The sequence below is a fragment of the Pyricularia oryzae genome, chromosome 2 (genome assembly GCF_000002495.2).
Source record: "Pyricularia oryzae 70-15 chromosome 2, whole genome shotgun sequence".
NCBI classification, from domain to species: Eukaryota; Fungi; Ascomycota; class Sordariomycetes; order Magnaporthales; family Pyriculariaceae; genus Pyricularia; species Pyricularia oryzae.
Window position 1 is genome coordinate 7,914,155 of NC_017850.1, and position 15,939 is coordinate 7,930,093.

Here is a 15,939-nt window from a genome sequence, read left to right on the forward strand (position 1 = left end):
TTCTTTTTCCGTTTCCTCACCAACCACAAGGCCAGCACGATGCCGGTTTTAGCGGGTTTCCTAAATAGACGAGCATTGCACGTAACCACTGTCAAGAGAGTATCCCAAAACGCCGAGCAAAGAGTTGTGGGCGCTACATAATTTGCCCAAATAAGACTCTGGTTTAGACTCAATAAGTGATGGCTATCGATCCGTCTGCTGATGAACCTATGGGTGGCCTGATGTTTTGGGAACGTCGCGGGCGGATAAGTTCGAAATGCCCCACTACTGCGCCGGTTGTGCAAGCAATCTATCGCTATTGGGGCGGGGTTTCTGATAGGGTCAGTCATCGTATCGACCCTCGAATACAACAAACATATTTAGTTCACAATTTGCCTCTATGCAGCCGGTCATGAGCTCATTATAACAAAGAAAGATTCCCGCCGTTTATAGCCCATTATTTTCGCAGCTATTCACATATTAGATCTCAAATAGCGATTTGACCCTATACCCTGCAAGGCTGAGTAGCTACTATTATGGCAACCGCCGCCAAAATTCCGGTCATCGACCTGGCGTCCAAAGACGAGGCGCAGGTTGCAAAGGACCTGGTTGATGCTGCTGTTGAGCATGGCTTTGTGTATATCAAGAATCAAGGCAACGACATTCCGGTGGATGCGATAGACGGTGCCTTTGACCTAGTGAGTCTATTTTCTTATCGAAAGCTGACCAGAGCGCTGACTTTCCAGTAGGCAAGGAAACTGTTTGCATCCCCGATGGAGGAAAAGGCCTCCTGCCCCATCCAAAAAGACAATCGCGGATACTCGGGCATGCATGTCGAAACTTTGGACCCTGCAAACCAAAGGGTCGGTGACTTTAAAGAGTATGTCTTTTTTTGTATTTCTTTTTTATTCTGCCAGCCTTTGCCAGACAAACCGAGAATTCGGGATCTGTACCAGCAGCGTGTAGTTTTATACTGAACTAGGAAAGGATTTATTGAACTCAACAGCACTTGTTTACTCACCTCTTACTTGCAGGGCCTTCAACTTTGGCGAGTGCAAAGACGGCAAGCCTCAACAACCGCTCCCGCCAGCCCTCACCCCGCACGCTCATCAAATCGGCGCCTTCTTCGACTACTGCTACCGGCTGGCCCTGAGGCTCAACACGCTCCTCGGCATCGGTCTGGCGACCGACCCGCCGAGCTTCTTCCGCGACGCGCACCTCCGCGAGCGCGGGCCCTCAGGAAGCATCCTGCGTATGCTGCACTATCCACCACTCGGCGATGCAGCGGGAGCATCGGCCGACGACGTGCGGGCCGGCGCACACTCGGACTACGGCAGCCTGACGCTGCTGTTCCGCCTGCGTGGCCAGGCCGGGCTCGAGATCCTGACGCCCGAGGGGAGCTGGGCGCCCGTGCCCGTCACGCCGCCCGGGACCGAGGACGACCCGTCCCCGCCTATCCTGGTAAACATCGGCGACCTCCTCAGCTACTGGACGGCGGGCCTGCTGCGGTCCACGGTGCACCGCGTCGTGTTCCCCGTCGCCGGCGGCGCCGAGGGTGAGACGGCGGTGGACCCGAGGTACAGCATGGCATTCTTCTGCCACCCGGTCGGGAACGCAGCGCTGGAGCCGGTGCCGAGCGAGAGGGTGCGGGCCGAAGGGCTAAAAGCTGCTGCTAGAGAGGGGAACCCGCATGCGCTAAAGAAGGATGAGATCTTGACCGCAGACGAGCACCTGCAGATGAGGTTGCGGGCGAGCTATGCCGGGCTGTATGGTGATGAGGGTAAAAAACGATGCCAGTAATCCGGCTGACGATGGAAGGTCTTTTGTGTGTTGGCGATGTATTGTTAGCTGCAAGGAGCAACCTTGCATGCTGTGCTACCTACACCTCCCCTGCGTGGCCCCGTGCTGCAGTTTAGTGAATAATAAAAACTTCAAACTACCTCGAGACCTCCAAGTGCCGGTTGTACCTCACGGGTATGAAGTATCTAACGCCGGTTATCTCCACGACCACGTTTTCGATGGGTTTTGATGACTGGGAGCTATTCCCAAAGGGCGCTAAAGCTGTTGTGCAGTCAATTCAGGAGAGTGGGCGGAATCCCGCCGGCCGTGGGTGGACAATCTCGGCCGAGATTGAGTTCGTTTTTAGTATAGTCCGAGGTGCGTGGTACGTGGTATTTTGGGGCCTTTTGGGATTGCAAACGCAGGTGTGTGTCACACTTGGAAAATCCCCAGCCAAGCTTTTCCTAGCATGGCAAAGGTTGGAAGAACAATCTGAATTAGCCTTATGTATACGCAGCAAATTAGAAGCAGGCATAGCCCTAGAAGTTGCGTACCAGATGAGGTACGGTACTCCAGTCTTAAGGCCGGTAAAATCCAGGATTCAGGGTCCAGTTCGCAAGGAAATACGGAAACATGAATCGTAAGCGTTCATTGAAGTCACCAGGTGGAGCGATATCTGTTTATCAACGTATGCTTAATCCAGCCTATTCAACAAAAGTTGCCTGATAAATCGTACAGTAGTACCAATGGCTCTTGACGGGTCAATTAATATTAATATATAGTAGATATCGGTAGCCCAAGTGCCCAGGCAAGCCAGGTAGCAACATCACCCGGGCATTGAAACGGTTTATTATCGGTACTGGAGACCTGAGCTGATTGGCCTCCACTACCGGTAGATACGATAGATGCTAAGAGTGACTAAGACACCCGCTAGTCTAGAGTTGTACTACCGCACACAACACATCAACTGTTGCTGTTCCCCATAGAATGTATTCGTCATTATGATTTGGATTTTTGGAATTCTGGGTTGTATCGCAGAAAAGAAAAGCAACCGTCAAGTTAAGTACACCAAGCTGCACCTGCGGACGGATAGCCGGACAAAATGCACCGAGGCGGTAATTAGGCAACCACATACCTTGCAAAGCTTGCCCATTCCAATCCAATGGATACAGAAATTAATGCCGTTCATTTTGTTTGAGTCACTGAAAATGCAGGGCTTTGGACACAGCAAAACACAAAAAAATGCAGGCGCTCCATGAATTTGTCATCTCGGCCTTCTGAAAAGCGCGAACGCAAAACCTGAAAGAGGCAAGAGGCAGGGGAAAGATTGATGACCCGCTGTTATTACTTGCTTGTTTCTATAGTACCGTACTGTACAACTGCGACCCTGCAAGCCTGTTCCTTCCCTTCCACTCTAGCTCCACATGCCCGGGCGTCTTTGCCGCCATTCGCGAATGCAGCCCTTCCATTCTTTCTCCCACTTGTCTTACCTTTTCTGTTTCCCCGGTTTCTTGGCGCTAGATCAACCCAAGAAGATTGCAAATCCAAAATCCCACAGTGACTCTAATTAGTTTGCTTACGCACCCCGGAGGGATGTGAATGCCTTGTAGACATGCAAAACCCACAATCACATCTCATAAATACATATGATATATGATTAATCAAGCGGTGAATCAATGGCCGCCTTCCTTCGCCGAGACACCCTTCTGACGTGCAACAGTCAGCTCATGGGTTTCCTTGTCACGACACGCAAGCCATCCATCAACCTACCGCACCGTAGAAGGGGACCCAACAGATACGGGTATATTCTACGCCCGAGCCGACCCGACCCGTTTTGATCACTAACCCCCTGTTATGTCCGTCCCCTCTTGCCCCTTTCACCACCTATAGTGAATGGTTGACGCATTGTTCGATACGGCATACTACAGTACTGTAGTACGGTACGTACTGCTTTCGGTGCTCACACCCCTGATAATAAAGTATCCACTAAATGTCGGGCTTACCATGGGTGGTAGCTGATTCTTTCTAAAGTCCGGTCCGGCCTTTTGTTTGCACATAAGGGTGCCTTCCCTTCTCCACTGTCATAGAATCCATCTTCTTGCCTTTCACGTTGGACGCACCACAGCAGCCAAGAAACAATGGCAGGTCCACCACCAACACATGGACCGGGATCCAGGAGCAGTGCCTCCAATGATCCTGATATTAGGCGCCAGACCCAAGATGATAGCGAACAGGTAGTTTCGGATGCCACAATGAGCCGGGACGCCGACCTCATTCGGCCTTCGGCGCCAAGCCCCGCCCCAAAACCCAGTGCCGACCTAGATGACGCTACCTCATCCGACGAGGAAAAGCACCAGCGCCAATCTTCGTCAGAATCCCTTTCACTGCCGGCAACGGCAACAAGAAACGGCTTGAATCGTACAAAAAGCACAGCCACCGACGTATCTGCCACCTACTCGACGCACCTACGCACGCTCCAGCAAGAATGGACCTCCCGGCCATGGTACCGCAAGCTTAACCCATTGCGCTGGGGTGGTATACCCCCACTGCCGGATGAGCGTGCCCCGTGCCCAGAGGTCGACGCCGGCTTCCTGAGCAAACTGCTTTTCTCATGGCAGGGCCCGCTCATGAAGACGGGCTACCGCCGCAGCTTGCAGCTGACTGACATCTGGGCCGTGAACCCAGACCGTGCCGTCGAGCCCATGTCGGATCGCGTGCGGGCCTCTTTCAAGAAGCGCGTCGCCGCTGGGCAGAGGTTCCCGCTCGCCCTCGCTCTCCACGAGGCATTTTTCCGCGAGTTTTGGCTGGGTGGCTTCTGCTCGCTGATATCCACTCTGATGCAGGTCTTGTCGCCTTTCATGTTGCGCTTTCTGATCCAGTTCGCAACGGATGCTTACAACGCCGCCAACGAAGGCGCACCAGCTCCACCAGTGGGGAGGGGAGCTGGGCTGATCGTCGGAGTGGTCCTGATGCAGATCGCGCAGAGCTTGGCTATGAACCACTTTATATACCATGGCATGATATGTGGCGGACAGTCGAGGGCAACCCTGATTCAGATGGTGTATGAGAAGAGTATGGTCCTATCCGGCAGGGCCAAGGCAGGTGGGAGCAAAGACAACAACAACGAAACCAAGGACAACAAGGAAAATAAGGATAAGAAAAAGAAGGGAAGCAAAGGCGGCGTCAATCCAGAGGGACAGGGTGCAGGCTGGGCGAATGGCAGGATCGTTAACCTGATGAGCGTGGACACATACCGTGTCGACCAGGCGTTTGGTCTATTCCATATCATCTGGACGGCTCCGCTCGCGTGCATAATCACCTTGATCGTACTGGTCATCAACATTACGTACTCTGCACTTGCCGGCTTCGCACTGTTGGTCATTGGTGTCCCGATCCTCACGCGGGCCATCAAGTCTTTGTTCATACGGCGGAAGGGCATCAATCGCATCACCGATCAGCGCGTCTCTCTTACCCAAGAGATTTTGCAGTCGGTACGGTTCGTCAAGTACTTTGGCTGGGAGAGCAGCTTCATCGCACGGCTTCACGAGCTCCGCGCTCGCGAGATCTCGGCCATCCAGATGCTCCTGTCCATCCGCAACGCAATCTTGGCCGTCAGTCTTTCGCTGCCCATTTTTGCATCCATGCTGTCTTTCATCACATACTCGCTCTCGGGCCACGGCCTAAACCCAGCTCAGATCTTCTCAAGTTTGGCGCTCTTCAATGGCCTGCGCATGCCACTCAACCTGCTCCCGCTTGTCATTGGGCAGATCACCGACGGGTGGTCCTCGCTTAAGAGGGTCGAGGAGTTTCTGCTGGCCGAGGAGCAGAACGAGGATGTGGTGAGGAGAATGGATGGCGAGAATGCCATCGAGATGCACGGGGCCTCCTTCACTTGGGAGAAGTCTCCTACACAGAAGAAGGACGGCGAAAAAGAGAAGAAGCCTGTTGCTGCCGCGGGCAAGGAGAAGCCTGCACCGGAGAATGGCGACGGCACGGCTGACGGCCCTCTCACAGAGACGGAGCGGGAGCCGTTCCACCTAGAGGAGCTCAACCTGGCCATTGGACGCAACGAGCTCATCGCTGTCATTGGAACAGTGGGCAGTGGCAAATCGTCTCTGCTGGCCGCGCTGGCTGGAGACATGCGCAAAACGGCAGGAGAGGTTGTTTTGGGAGCTTTGAGAGCCTTTTGTCCCCAGTACTCGTGGATCCAAAACACGACGGTGCGGGACAACATTCTGTTTGGAAAGGAGATGGACGAGTCCTGGTATAGGGAGGTCATCAAAGCGTATGTTGGACACCCCAGACTCCAGACCCCCTTGATCAAACTGGAAAGTATTGCCTGCTAACAGAAATTGTTACGGTAGATGTGCCCTTGAGCCTGACTTGGACATGCTCCCCAACGGCGATCTGACCGAGATTGGTGAACGCGGCATCACCATTTCGGGAGGACAGAAGCAACGTCTCAACATTGCGCGCGCAATCTATTTCGATGCCGACATGGTTCTCATGGACGATCCACTGAGTGCCGTTGACGCTCATGTTGGGCGCCACATCTTTGACAACGCAATCCTAGGTTTACTAGGCGACAAGTGCCGGATCCTGGCGACACATCAACTCTGGGTCCTCAACCGCTGTGACCGCATAGTATGGATGGAGGCTGGTAAGATCCAAGCCGTTGGCACCTTTGATGATCTTGTACACAACCATGAAGGGTTCAAGCAGCTCATGGAAACCCATGCGCTCGAGGAAAAGAAGGATGGAAAGAAGGCCGACGACGAAAGCGCCGGGGATGGTGAAGACACCAAGGACGCCAAGGAGAAGCAGCCTGGCGACATCAAGCTTAAGAAGGGCAAGTCCCTGATGCAGACCGAAGAGCAGGCCGTGGCTAGCGTGCCGTGGTCAGTCTACGACGATTACATCCGGTCTTCGGGCAGCATCCTAAACGCACCCCTGACTATAGCACTGCTTCTCGTGGCTCAGGGTGCCAATATTGCCACGGCGTTGTGGCTGTCGTACTGGACTTCGGACCGATTCTCGTTGCCAACGCCGGTATACATTGGTATCTACGCCGGGCTGGCTGTCGCCCAGGTGGTGCTTCTGTTCGGATTCATGGTCGCCCTTTCAGTGTTGGGGACGAGGGCGTCGAGGACCATGTTGCACCAGGCAGTCACGAGGGTGCTGCGCGCGCCCATGTCTTTCTTTGACACGACGCCCCTGGGCCGCATCACGAACCGATTTTCCCGCGATGTCGACGTCATGGACAACAACTTGGCCGATGCCATGCGCATGTACTTTTTCTCCGTGTCGGGCATTTTGTCCACCTTTGCACTCATCATTGCCTTCTTTCACTACTTTGCCGCCGCGCTTGTGCCCCTGTTTTTCGTCTTTCTGGCGTCCACGGCATACTACCGCGCCTCGGCTCGCGAGGTCAAGCGGTTTGAATCGACGCTTCGGTCCACTCTGTTTGCCAAATTCAGCGAGGGTCTCAGCGGCGTGGCTTGCATTCGAGCCTACGGACTGCAGGACCGCTTCGCTGCCGATCTCAGGGCCGCCATCGACGACATGAACTCGGCCTACTACCTGACCTTTTCGAACCAGAGGTGGCTTTCGATCCGGCTCGATGCCATCGGCAACGCTCTCGTCCTGACAACGGGCGTTCTGGTGGTCACTAACCGCTTTGACGTGCCGCCGTCCATCGGTGGGCTCGTGCTCAGTTACATCCTCTCCATTGTTCAGATGATCCAGTTCACCGTCCGGCAGTTGGCCGAGGTGGAGAACGGCATGAACGCCGTCGAGCGGCTTCGGTACTATGGCCGGGAGCTCGAGTCAGAGGCGCCACTCAAAACTATCGAAGTGGCGCCCTCGTGGCCCCAAAAGGGTGAGATTATCTTTGAGGACGTCGAGATGCGGTATAGACCTGGTCTCCCCCTGGTACTTCGTGGCTTAGACATGAAGGTCCGCGGCGGCGAGAGGATTGGCATTGTGGGGAGAACGGGTGCTGGCAAGAGCAGTATCATGAGCGCCCTGTTCCGGCTCGTCGAGCTGTCTGGGGGCAGGATCACCATTGATGGTCTGGACATTGCCACAGTCGGGCTGGGCGACCTCCGTTCCAGGTTGGCCATCATACCGCAAGACCCAACCCTCTTCAAGGGTACGGTGCGAAGCAACCTGGACCCATTCGGCGAGCACACAGACCTCGAGCTCTGGGATGCGTTGAGGCAGGCAGATCTGGTCGGGCCCGAGACGGGCAGCGGGACCGGCACGCCAACTGCCTTCCAGGAGAAGGAGGCAGGCGGCGGTGGCGGCGGACGCATCCAGCTCGACACGGTGGTTGAGGAAGATGGGCTCAACTTCTCGCTCGGTCAGCGCCAGCTGATGGCGCTTGCGCGAGCGCTCGTCAGGGGCTCACAGATCATCATTTGCGACGAGGCAACGTCGAGCGTAGACATGGAGACGGACGCCAAGATCCAGGCCACGATGGCGGTTGGTTTCCGGGGCAAGACGCTGCTGTGCATCGCGCACCGGCTGAGGACCATTGTTGGCTACGATCGCATCTGCGTCATGGATCAGGGGCGCATCGCCGAGCTGGGCGAGCCGGCAGAGCTGTTCAAGATGGAGGGCGGCATCTTCAGGGGCATGTGCGAGCGGAGCGGCATAGGGGAGAGGGACATCTTGGCTGCGAGGGAGGGGCTGGGAATTGCTGGTGGTGTTGATGAATGATGATGACGAAGTAAATATAATCCTATTGTTGTATAAATAGATCAAGTAATACCCAACAAAGTTGACTGCCGGTAATATGGATAGGTGCAAGAAACCGTCTCTCGTGGGTCTTGTCTTTTCCGTAATCAAGTCTTACATTTGATGTGAACAAAGAATGAGGTCATTTCGTTTCAACACACAAGGCGAGAACTACAAGCAGAACTACAAGCAGAAAGATGAGAAGCACAGTGTTGTCAAAATAGAGATACGGATCTCTGAAAAACGCTCTCGCTTACAAGGACCAGGGTGCTGTCATGCAGAGATGAGTCGTCAAGAAAGGCAGCCAGTCATGTACAATCTCAGAACAAAACAGAGCTTGGACAAGATATAAGTCACAGTCGGGCAGAGAGAATGGCAGGCTGCTGCGAGCCCGAAATGTTGGCGTCTTAGCGAGTCGCTTGGACACGCATATACAAGCCACGACGCAAGGAGCTCGAACAACAGACGACAGATGCCTAGCCGGAACTTCCAATGGATGTGATAAGACCTTTTCATTACTTGTTGTTTTAAAAACTCCTAACCTCGTCCCGGCATCCTCATTATTGTAAGAAAACGAAAGAACCAACCGCCCTACGCTACAATAGATACCCTACGCAAAATGTGATGCAGGAATGCTCATTTCAGGCCAAGTTTTGTTTTGTATCAAGACGAAGACAAAAATTCCAGACCCTTTTTGGCCCGTCCACTAAGCCGCCCTGCCGCCCCCAAGAAAAACCAGGGCCTTTACTGCAGCCACCCTGCAGCACCCGAGCTCCTGCGTCCCTTCTCGTACAGGAATTTGCTGTTGAGGCCCACCGACGTCCGCTTCCCCGACGGGCTTGGTGTGGCAGTTCCCGAGGCCGTCGACTGCCCAAACAGGTTCGACCCGTTCGACGCGCCGGGACTAAGCAGCGCACTTGAGATACCGCCGCTGCCGCTCAGAGACGATCTCCTGCCGTGCATCTTTTGGAAGAGCGGGCTGCCGGCGCCGACGGGAGAGAAGGGGGAGCCGTTTAGGCGCTTGTTGTTGGCGGCTGCTGCGGCGGACGGGCTGCCGGAGAGCGGAGAGCCGCTGATGCTCTTGCTGCTGCCGACGGAGCCCGAGAGGGAGGGCGTGCGCGTGTAGCGTGGAGGGGTGCTAAAGACGGAGCCGGGCGTCGCGGGCGCGGATGAGGGCGGCAGGCCGAGGAGCTTGCGCTGCGTCGTTGTCAGGGGTATGTCGGAGAGGTCGTCCTTCTTGCGGAAGACTGGGAGGAGGGCGATGAGGATGTTGACGAGCGGAATGACCTGCAGGCCCAGGTTGGCCCACCATATCAGGGATCTTGTGGATTCGGGAAAGCTGGAACGGGGATTAGTAAGTGTTTTTATTTCCGTCGGCCACGGCTTTCGATAATTCATGTCCGCGCGAACCCTTGAGAGCATGCGTAAATAACTGGGGTGAGGGCCACCAACCTCCGCTCGTACTTCTGCACCGTCGCGTTCGTCTTGAAGAGGTGGACAATAACCAGCGCCGCGACATTGTAGGCGATTATGCGGGCGTTCTTGTCGGTGAAGGTAGTGCGCTTCTGGCGCTTTGTGATCTCGGCCAGGCGCGGATGGGTCCAATTGCCAGGGCTGTCGACCGCCGGGCTCGGGGTCTGCTTCTTGGGCGTGCCGACCGGCGTTAGGCTGGAAAAGCCCTTGGAGACGGTGGTGGATGACATGGTTGTGTGCCGGGATGTTCAGGGTTCGACGAAGAAAAAAAAAAGAAGTCGGAAAGCGGTTGCCTGGCTAAAAGATGATCGGTCTGGCGAACTGGGGAATAACGTGCGACCGAAAGTCGGATGAACAGGAAAAAATACAAGAAAAAAAGTACAATCTGTTGCTGGTGCTGCTGCTGCTCTGGGTTAGTAAATCTCGAGGCTTCCCTCGGAGTTTTGCGCTCCTTCCTCCCCCAGGTCGTTGGCGGTTCTTTGTCGCTGGCAGATTAATTGGTGTTGTTTTTGTTTCGCGGGATTGAGATGATGGAGTTTTGGACCGAAAAGTCAACAATGGCAACGGGACCCCTGCAGGCATTCATGCAAGCACAGACCAGCTAAACCTGAGTTGCCCCGAATGTCCCGTTGCGGGTACGAAGAACTTTGTACCCGTCCAAATTAAGCCACAATTACGGGTGACAAAACTAGTGAAGCTTGGGTAGTATCGATTTATTTCTTCAACGCAGCAGTGTGTTTTTGCTAGGCTGTCACCAGGTATCAGTTGCATCATGTTTCATGATATGTTGACTCTAGAACGTTTGCTTGTTTGCCGTTGATTCGGTGTCAAGCAATTGCTAGGGGCCTGTTTAGATACCTACCTACGTGCTACAGTGGGTGTTGTCAAATCCAAGTGCCGCTGAATTTGGTACCCAACCTTGCCTAATCCACCTAGCTGCCTTACGCATTCATTCGGAGGTGCCAAGCCATTTACCACTACTCGGCATCCCCGACCCACATAAGCTTCTACAACCCCACCCATCATCGCTCACCAGCGCTTGCATCATCTTGAAACTTGCCCGAAGTTTACACCGGATTTCCTGTGGCGGGGACAAAACAAGCTCCGAACCCGATATTATCCACGTATACATTGCGACGATCCCGTCTCCTACACTGCACGGGAATTTTTCCAGTCCTGTCTTTCTCTCCTCTCGATTTCGACTTGACCGCAAACGATTTGTGAAGCAGAACGATACCTTTTCCCCCACCTCTCAGCTTCCGGAACTGCCGGCTATACCAAGTCAAAGTCCGCAAAGATGGGTGTCGACAGCTGGATGTGGGACATTGACCAGCGTCTGTCCCATGTGGTCGGACAATGGAACGGCTACACGACAACAATCTTTACCCTTCTCCTCGGCATCTGGACATGGGCTCTCTTCAACCGCAAGGAGCCGGACACCCACCCGATGCTGCTGGCCCGACAGGCCCAGTCTTCACCCGTGCGGCAACCCGGCGAGTCGCCAGTCTATCGCTGTCATGCGGCACCACACGGCATGCCGCTCAACAGCGGACTCAACGTCAAGGACAGTGGTGCTTCCAAGTGGGCTAAGGGCCGGGATGGTGACCTGCGAGACATTTGGAGGCGTGCTGTAGCTGGCGTTCCCGAGGGCGAAGGTAACACCGGCGGCAAGGGGAAACTGTTGACGGTCCACGGTGAAAAGGTGGATGAGCAAAGCCTCGGTAAGTTGCAAGGCAGTCACTATGTGTCCTTGAACAAGCTTGCTCAAGGAATCATTGTTTCTGTTTCCTCGCTAACACCTTTGATACTAGACAATGTCACTCGCCAGATCAACATCATCGGCCAGCACATCCTTGATCAGGGCGGCAACCGTGTTGCCATCTACCTGCCCAACTCTGTTGAGCTTATGGCTGCTCTTTTCGCCTGTGCCTTTCACAACCTGACGGCCATCATCCTGCCAGTTGAACAACCAGACGATGTCGTGATTTCGATGCTCCGCCGTTCGGCTGCAGACACCGTCATTGCGCTCCCGGGCGCCTTTCCCTTCGATCTCGCCGTTAAGAGCTACCCCTCGCTCCGCAACGTGATCTGGGTCGTCGACGAGGGCAACCGCCACCTCGACTGGAATGAGGTTCCCAAGGGCATGGGCGGTGCCGTCAATGTCGCTACGTGGCACGACCTTGTCGCCGAGGCTCCCCAGGAAGCCGGCAAGGAGTTGCCTCCCATCGAAGGCCAGAAGGAACCTCGAGACGTGACCGTATTTTGGCAGAACAATACCGGAGAGCAGGAAGAGATGGTCCGCTTTACGACTGCGAATCTCGTCGCCGCTGTCTCGGCTCAGATGTTTGCCGTTCCGATGTCCCAGCGCCTCGGCCCCTCGGACCTGTTTCTCCCCGCTGCCCCGCTCTCGGACGTTTATACTTTGACCCTGACTCTTGCGGCACTATTTTCCAACAGCTCGGTAGCCTTTAACTCTGCTGCGGGACGGTCACGGGACCTGCAGGCAGCGACACGCGGTATCTCGCCGACCGTTATAGTCGCCACCCCCGAGGCGCTGCTCCAGACCCGCGCCCAGTCGGCCGACTCTCTCAAGTCGTTCATTGCAAGCACGGTGCACGGCATCCAGACCCGTAGTCTCCAGAATGGAATCATGCCTGCCGCTTCGCTCTTGACTTCGTTCAACGATAGCCTCCGTCCCGCAATCGGCCGCACCCCGGGCAAGCTTCGATTGATCTTTGTGGCCGAGCGCGTTGGTGCCGGCACGCCGCCTCTGTCATCAGCTGTACTGTCTGACCTGAGAATCCTGACTGGCGCGAGAATTGTCTACGCTCTCACTGCGCCCAAGGTCGCAGGTGCCGTTTCGCAGACGGGCCTTTACGATTATAGAATCAGCCAGAACGAGGGCGAGAAGGGGTGCTCGCACTTTGGGCCGCCCATGACGAGCACCGAGATCCTGTTGAAGGATAAGGGGGTGCACAAGACTACTGACGAAAAGATCGAGGGCGAGGTATGTTCATTTCAGTCGTTTGATTTGTCTCTGTTGATACTGGTATGCTAACCTGGTATTTGTCTCCCAGATTATTGTTCGTGGGCCCGCCGTCGCCGGTAATGAGGCCGCTCTGGGTGTTGTCGGCAGGATCTTGGACGATAACACGCTCGCGTATGTCTGAGCCTTTGCGAAAAAGGCTGCGGCGGGAGATTTCAAAAGACTGCCCCTGGTCAGAGAAACCATGTATAAATTCTCAAACTACTGCAAATATTATTCAAGAATTTAACGATGTTTATTAAGACCCGCCCTCGAGGCGGCTTATACATGTGGGAAATACATTGACCAAGGAACATGCACAAACACGGTTGCATCCACATGTCGCAACTGTAGAAACCCCTCGAGTACTTGATACAACCTGGCCACCCCATATAAAAATGCTATAGGTGCGATTGTCCAGAATTCCCATGCGAGTGGCAGCTCAATGGCCTTTCTCGGCGCGGGCGCGGCTTTCTCGTCCTCTCTGCTACTCTGCAAATCAAGTATAGCCAGCTTCTCCGGATTAACCATTAAAAGATACAGGCGGCGCCACCGACCAAGCCGCACCCACGACGCGGCCGTCTCGGCGACCCAAAAGGCAGCGGTAACGAGAAACAGGACGAGGCTCGAGACACGCCAGAGGATCTGCTCGGCCCGAGACGGAAACTCAAAATCCCAAGCGGCGAGGTGCAGCCCCATGAAGACCAGGGTGGCGAGGCAGAGCAGTGTCCATACGCAGAGGAACGTCGTGGCCAGGCACGTCCAGACGACTTTCCAGGTGCCGCGACATGCCGGCTCTTTAACCCTCCCAGAGACGCTACCGTCGTCCTGGACGTGTATCTGGTGGCCCATGATTGTGGAAGTTGAGGCATGGCGAGGATGAATCTCGGTTGTGATGGCGAAGCTTAGGGGAACAATGGACGCCAAGGATATGGCGCCAGCGAGTATAGGAAACAAATTCATGGTCCAAAGCGGCATAGCTCTTTCAAAGATGCAAGAAAACATCTTCAAATTCACTCATGATAGATACAGTGCGGTGCCCGCAGTATTTTCCAAGGACTGTTCACTATCCCGCCGAGACATTGATGCCGCCCAGCTAAAAAGCTTCTCCCAGTATCAGGCATGCCAACAGCGTTTTCGGCGGTTCCAAATGCAAGTTCGACCCTATGGCCTTAGCAAAGAGCCCAAACACATTCCCGATGAACGCGTGGGTGCGACGTATAAATAGTAGACCCATTGTCAACATAGACAGCGCTTCAGTCGGGCGCCTATCTCTAGGCTCTGAATCAAGGTGTCACAGGGGAGCTCTACAGGGGCCCAGATGAACAGCGCACGCCAAGACAGCAGAGACCAACAACACCGTGCAGTCGCTAACCGCCCGCGCGGGTCAATTTCGCGGGTCGATTCATCCAACGCCTGGAGGCGGGGATTGCGCACAAGTTTCGCTGACTGTCTACTATCTACAGTACATATTCATTTCTCACGCAACAAAAGGTGTCAGGTACATTGGTCATGCTGTTAATTCAAAGAATTCATCTTATAGATGCTTCATAATGGACCTTTCACCTCTTTGGACGACTTTGTACGTCCTGGCAGGCATCCTGGGATCGTACATTGCCTTTGTTGCCCTCCTCACGATACCCGCCTGTCAAAATCAGGTCATCTACCTCAACGCCGTCACGCTTACATGGTTCAAGAATGTGTCAATTCCTGAACAATGGGGGTTCCTTCACAACCAAGTGACCCCCTTCACTCTGAAAACTCCAGATGGCGAAACCCTGCATGCTTGGCACATCTTGCCGCTGGGTCTTTATGAGCAACATGAGCATGAACTCGTCAAGGAGCCCGAGGGAATCGCTCCAGATATCACCAACCGTCTATCCTTCCAACTACTGCGCGATGACCCTGAGGCTCTGCTAGTGCTCTACTTCCACGGCGCAGCCGGCACTCTCGCCTCGGGCTTCCGCCCACCCTGCTACCGAGCCATCTCGGCCTCGTCGCCCTACAAGATCCACGTCGTCGCCATTGACTATCGAGGGTTCGGCTCCAGTAGTGGAGCCCCCTCAGAAGCAGGCTTGCTCACCGATGCCTTGACGCTGGCCTCTTGGGCTGCAGACACGGCCGGCATGCCGCCGTCACGGATTGTCCTGTTTGGCCAGTCGCTGGGCACCGGCGTGGCCATCTCCCTAGCCCACCACCTAGCGCTGAGGCCGACGGAGCCCATATTTTTCAGGGGCATGGTTCTGGTCGCCCCCTTTGCGGACGTCGAGCTCCTGACGGCCACGTACCGCGTAGCGGGCACGATCCCGCTCCTCAGCCCAGTGGCGCGCTTCCCGCGGCTGCTGGCGCTGCTGAACAGATTCATCAAGTCCAAATGGCGAAGCAGAGAGAAGCTCGCAGCCCTCATCAGGACGGCCGAGGAGGAACGTGGCGGGGCGGGGCGGCGGTATCACGTTGATATAATGCACGCCGAGGACGACTACGACATACCATGGTCGCACAGCGAGCACCTCTACCACGCGGCCGTGGATGCGGCCAGGGCCGGGGGCGGCGGCGTCTCTTTCGAGGAGCTGGATAGGGAGAAGGGCGCGACCAGGAGGGCTTTGGGCGCGGGCGGGTGGGTGGCTTGTCACGAGACGGCGAGGGGCGTGGTGAGGGAGCACATACTCAAGCATGGGCTGCACGACGTCATCATGTCGTTTCCAGTGATTGGGCTGGCTATTGCGAGGGCATTTCGGGGTGCTTGAAAGCGGTTTGTCGCAGCTCAACTGCATTTTATACACTTGGGGGCAGAGTAATTCGGAACTGCTACCCGAGATCCTACCCGAGACCCAGACTCAAAGGGTCGGGCGGGTGCCGATAGGAGGAGGACCGCGTGTAGAGAATATACAAGTATGTCACCGACAACCGACAGGTAGCATTGCATAATTAAAGCCAATTAGCTT

At 55.1% G+C, this 15,939-nt stretch overlaps 6 protein-coding genes across 6 annotated transcripts; 4 read left to right on the forward strand and 2 right to left on the reverse strand.

The window, feature by feature from the left end:
* Positions 1-348: 348 nt before the first annotated feature.
* MGG_08311 (oxidoreductase) lies at positions 349-1,981 on the forward strand. The gene is made up of 3 exons (XM_003715718.1): positions 349-677; positions 729-859; positions 1,014-1,981. The coding sequence occupies exons 1-3, from the start codon at positions 516-518 to the stop codon at positions 1,777-1,779; spliced, it is 1,059 nt and encodes a 352-aa protein (XP_003715766.1). The 5' UTR covers positions 349-515; the 3' UTR covers positions 1,780-1,981.
* A 1,647-nt stretch (positions 1,982-3,628) lies between these two features.
* MGG_08309 (multidrug resistance-associated protein 2) lies at positions 3,629-8,550 on the forward strand. Its single transcript, XM_003715719.1, has 3 exons — positions 3,629-3,698; positions 3,790-6,043; positions 6,123-8,550. The coding sequence occupies exons 2-3, from the start codon at positions 3,897-3,899 to the stop codon at positions 8,476-8,478; spliced, it is 4,503 nt and encodes a 1,500-aa protein (XP_003715767.1). The 5' UTR covers positions 3,629-3,698; positions 3,790-3,896; the 3' UTR covers positions 8,479-8,550.
* Positions 8,551-9,006: 456 nt separating this feature from the next.
* MGG_08308 (uncharacterized protein) lies at positions 9,007-10,488 on the reverse strand. The gene is made up of 2 exons (XM_003715720.1): positions 9,949-10,488; positions 9,007-9,835 (listed from the first exon to the last, which is right to left on the reverse strand). Exons 1-2 carry the CDS (start codon positions 10,197-10,199, stop codon positions 9,241-9,243), a joined length of 846 nt encoding a protein of 281 aa, XP_003715768.1. The 5' UTR covers positions 10,200-10,488; the 3' UTR covers positions 9,007-9,240.
* Positions 10,489-11,002: 514 nt separating this feature from the next.
* Positions 11,003-13,362, forward strand: MGG_08307 (uncharacterized protein). The gene is made up of 3 exons (XM_003715721.1): positions 11,003-11,690; positions 11,781-12,976; positions 13,047-13,362. Exons 1-3 carry the CDS (start codon positions 11,267-11,269, stop codon positions 13,137-13,139), a joined length of 1,713 nt encoding a protein of 570 aa, XP_003715769.1. The 5' UTR covers positions 11,003-11,266; the 3' UTR covers positions 13,140-13,362.
* MGG_15953 (uncharacterized protein) lies at positions 13,277-13,846 on the reverse strand (the record flags this gene model as incomplete). The annotated part of the gene is made up of 1 exon (XM_003715722.1): positions 13,277-13,846. One exon carries the CDS (start codon positions 13,844-13,846, stop codon positions 13,277-13,279), a length of 570 nt encoding a protein of 189 aa, XP_003715770.1.
* Positions 13,847-14,321: 475 nt separating this feature from the next.
* Positions 14,322-15,933, forward strand: MGG_08306 (abhydrolase domain-containing protein 12). The gene has a single exon (XM_003715723.1). It carries the CDS (start codon positions 14,548-14,550, stop codon positions 15,739-15,741), a length of 1,194 nt encoding a protein of 397 aa, XP_003715771.1. The 5' UTR covers positions 14,322-14,547; the 3' UTR covers positions 15,742-15,933.
* Positions 15,934-15,939: the final 6 nt, after the last annotated feature.

Coding starts and splice junctions, on each gene's coding strand:
- MGG_08311 (XM_003715718.1), top strand. CDS start 516: ATGGCAACCGCCGCCAAAATTCCGGTCATCGACCTGGCGTCCAAAGAC. Junction 678..728: donor TAGACGGTGCCTTTGACCTA/GTGAGTCTATTT, acceptor ACTTTCCAGTAG/GCAAGGAAACTGTTTGCATC. Junction 860..1,013: donor AGGGTCGGTGACTTTAAAGA/GTATGTCTTTTT, acceptor TCTTACTTGCAG/GGCCTTCAACTTTGGCGAGT.
- MGG_08309 (XM_003715719.1), top strand. CDS start 3,897: ATGGCAGGTCCACCACCAACACATGGACCGGGATCCAGGAGCAGTGCC. Junction 6,044..6,122: donor TATAGGGAGGTCATCAAAGC/GTATGTTGGACA, acceptor TTGTTACGGTAG/ATGTGCCCTTGAGCCTGACT.
- MGG_08307 (XM_003715721.1), top strand. CDS start 11,267: ATGGGTGTCGACAGCTGGATGTGGGACATTGACCAGCGTCTGTCCCAT. Junction 11,691..11,780: donor GGTGGATGAGCAAAGCCTCG/GTAAGTTGCAAG, acceptor CTTTGATACTAG/ACAATGTCACTCGCCAGATC. Junction 12,977..13,046: donor ACGAAAAGATCGAGGGCGAG/GTATGTTCATTT, acceptor TTTGTCTCCCAG/ATTATTGTTCGTGGGCCCGC.
- MGG_08306 (XM_003715723.1), top strand. CDS start 14,548: ATGGACCTTTCACCTCTTTGGACGACTTTGTACGTCCTGGCAGGCATC.
- MGG_08308 (XM_003715720.1), bottom strand. CDS start 10,199: ATGTCATCCACCACCGTCTCCAAGGGCTTTTCCAGCCTAACGCCGGTC. Junction 9,836..9,948: donor GTGCAGAAGTACGAGCGGAG/GTTGGTGGCCCT, acceptor TCCCCGTTCCAG/CTTTCCCGAATCCACAAGAT.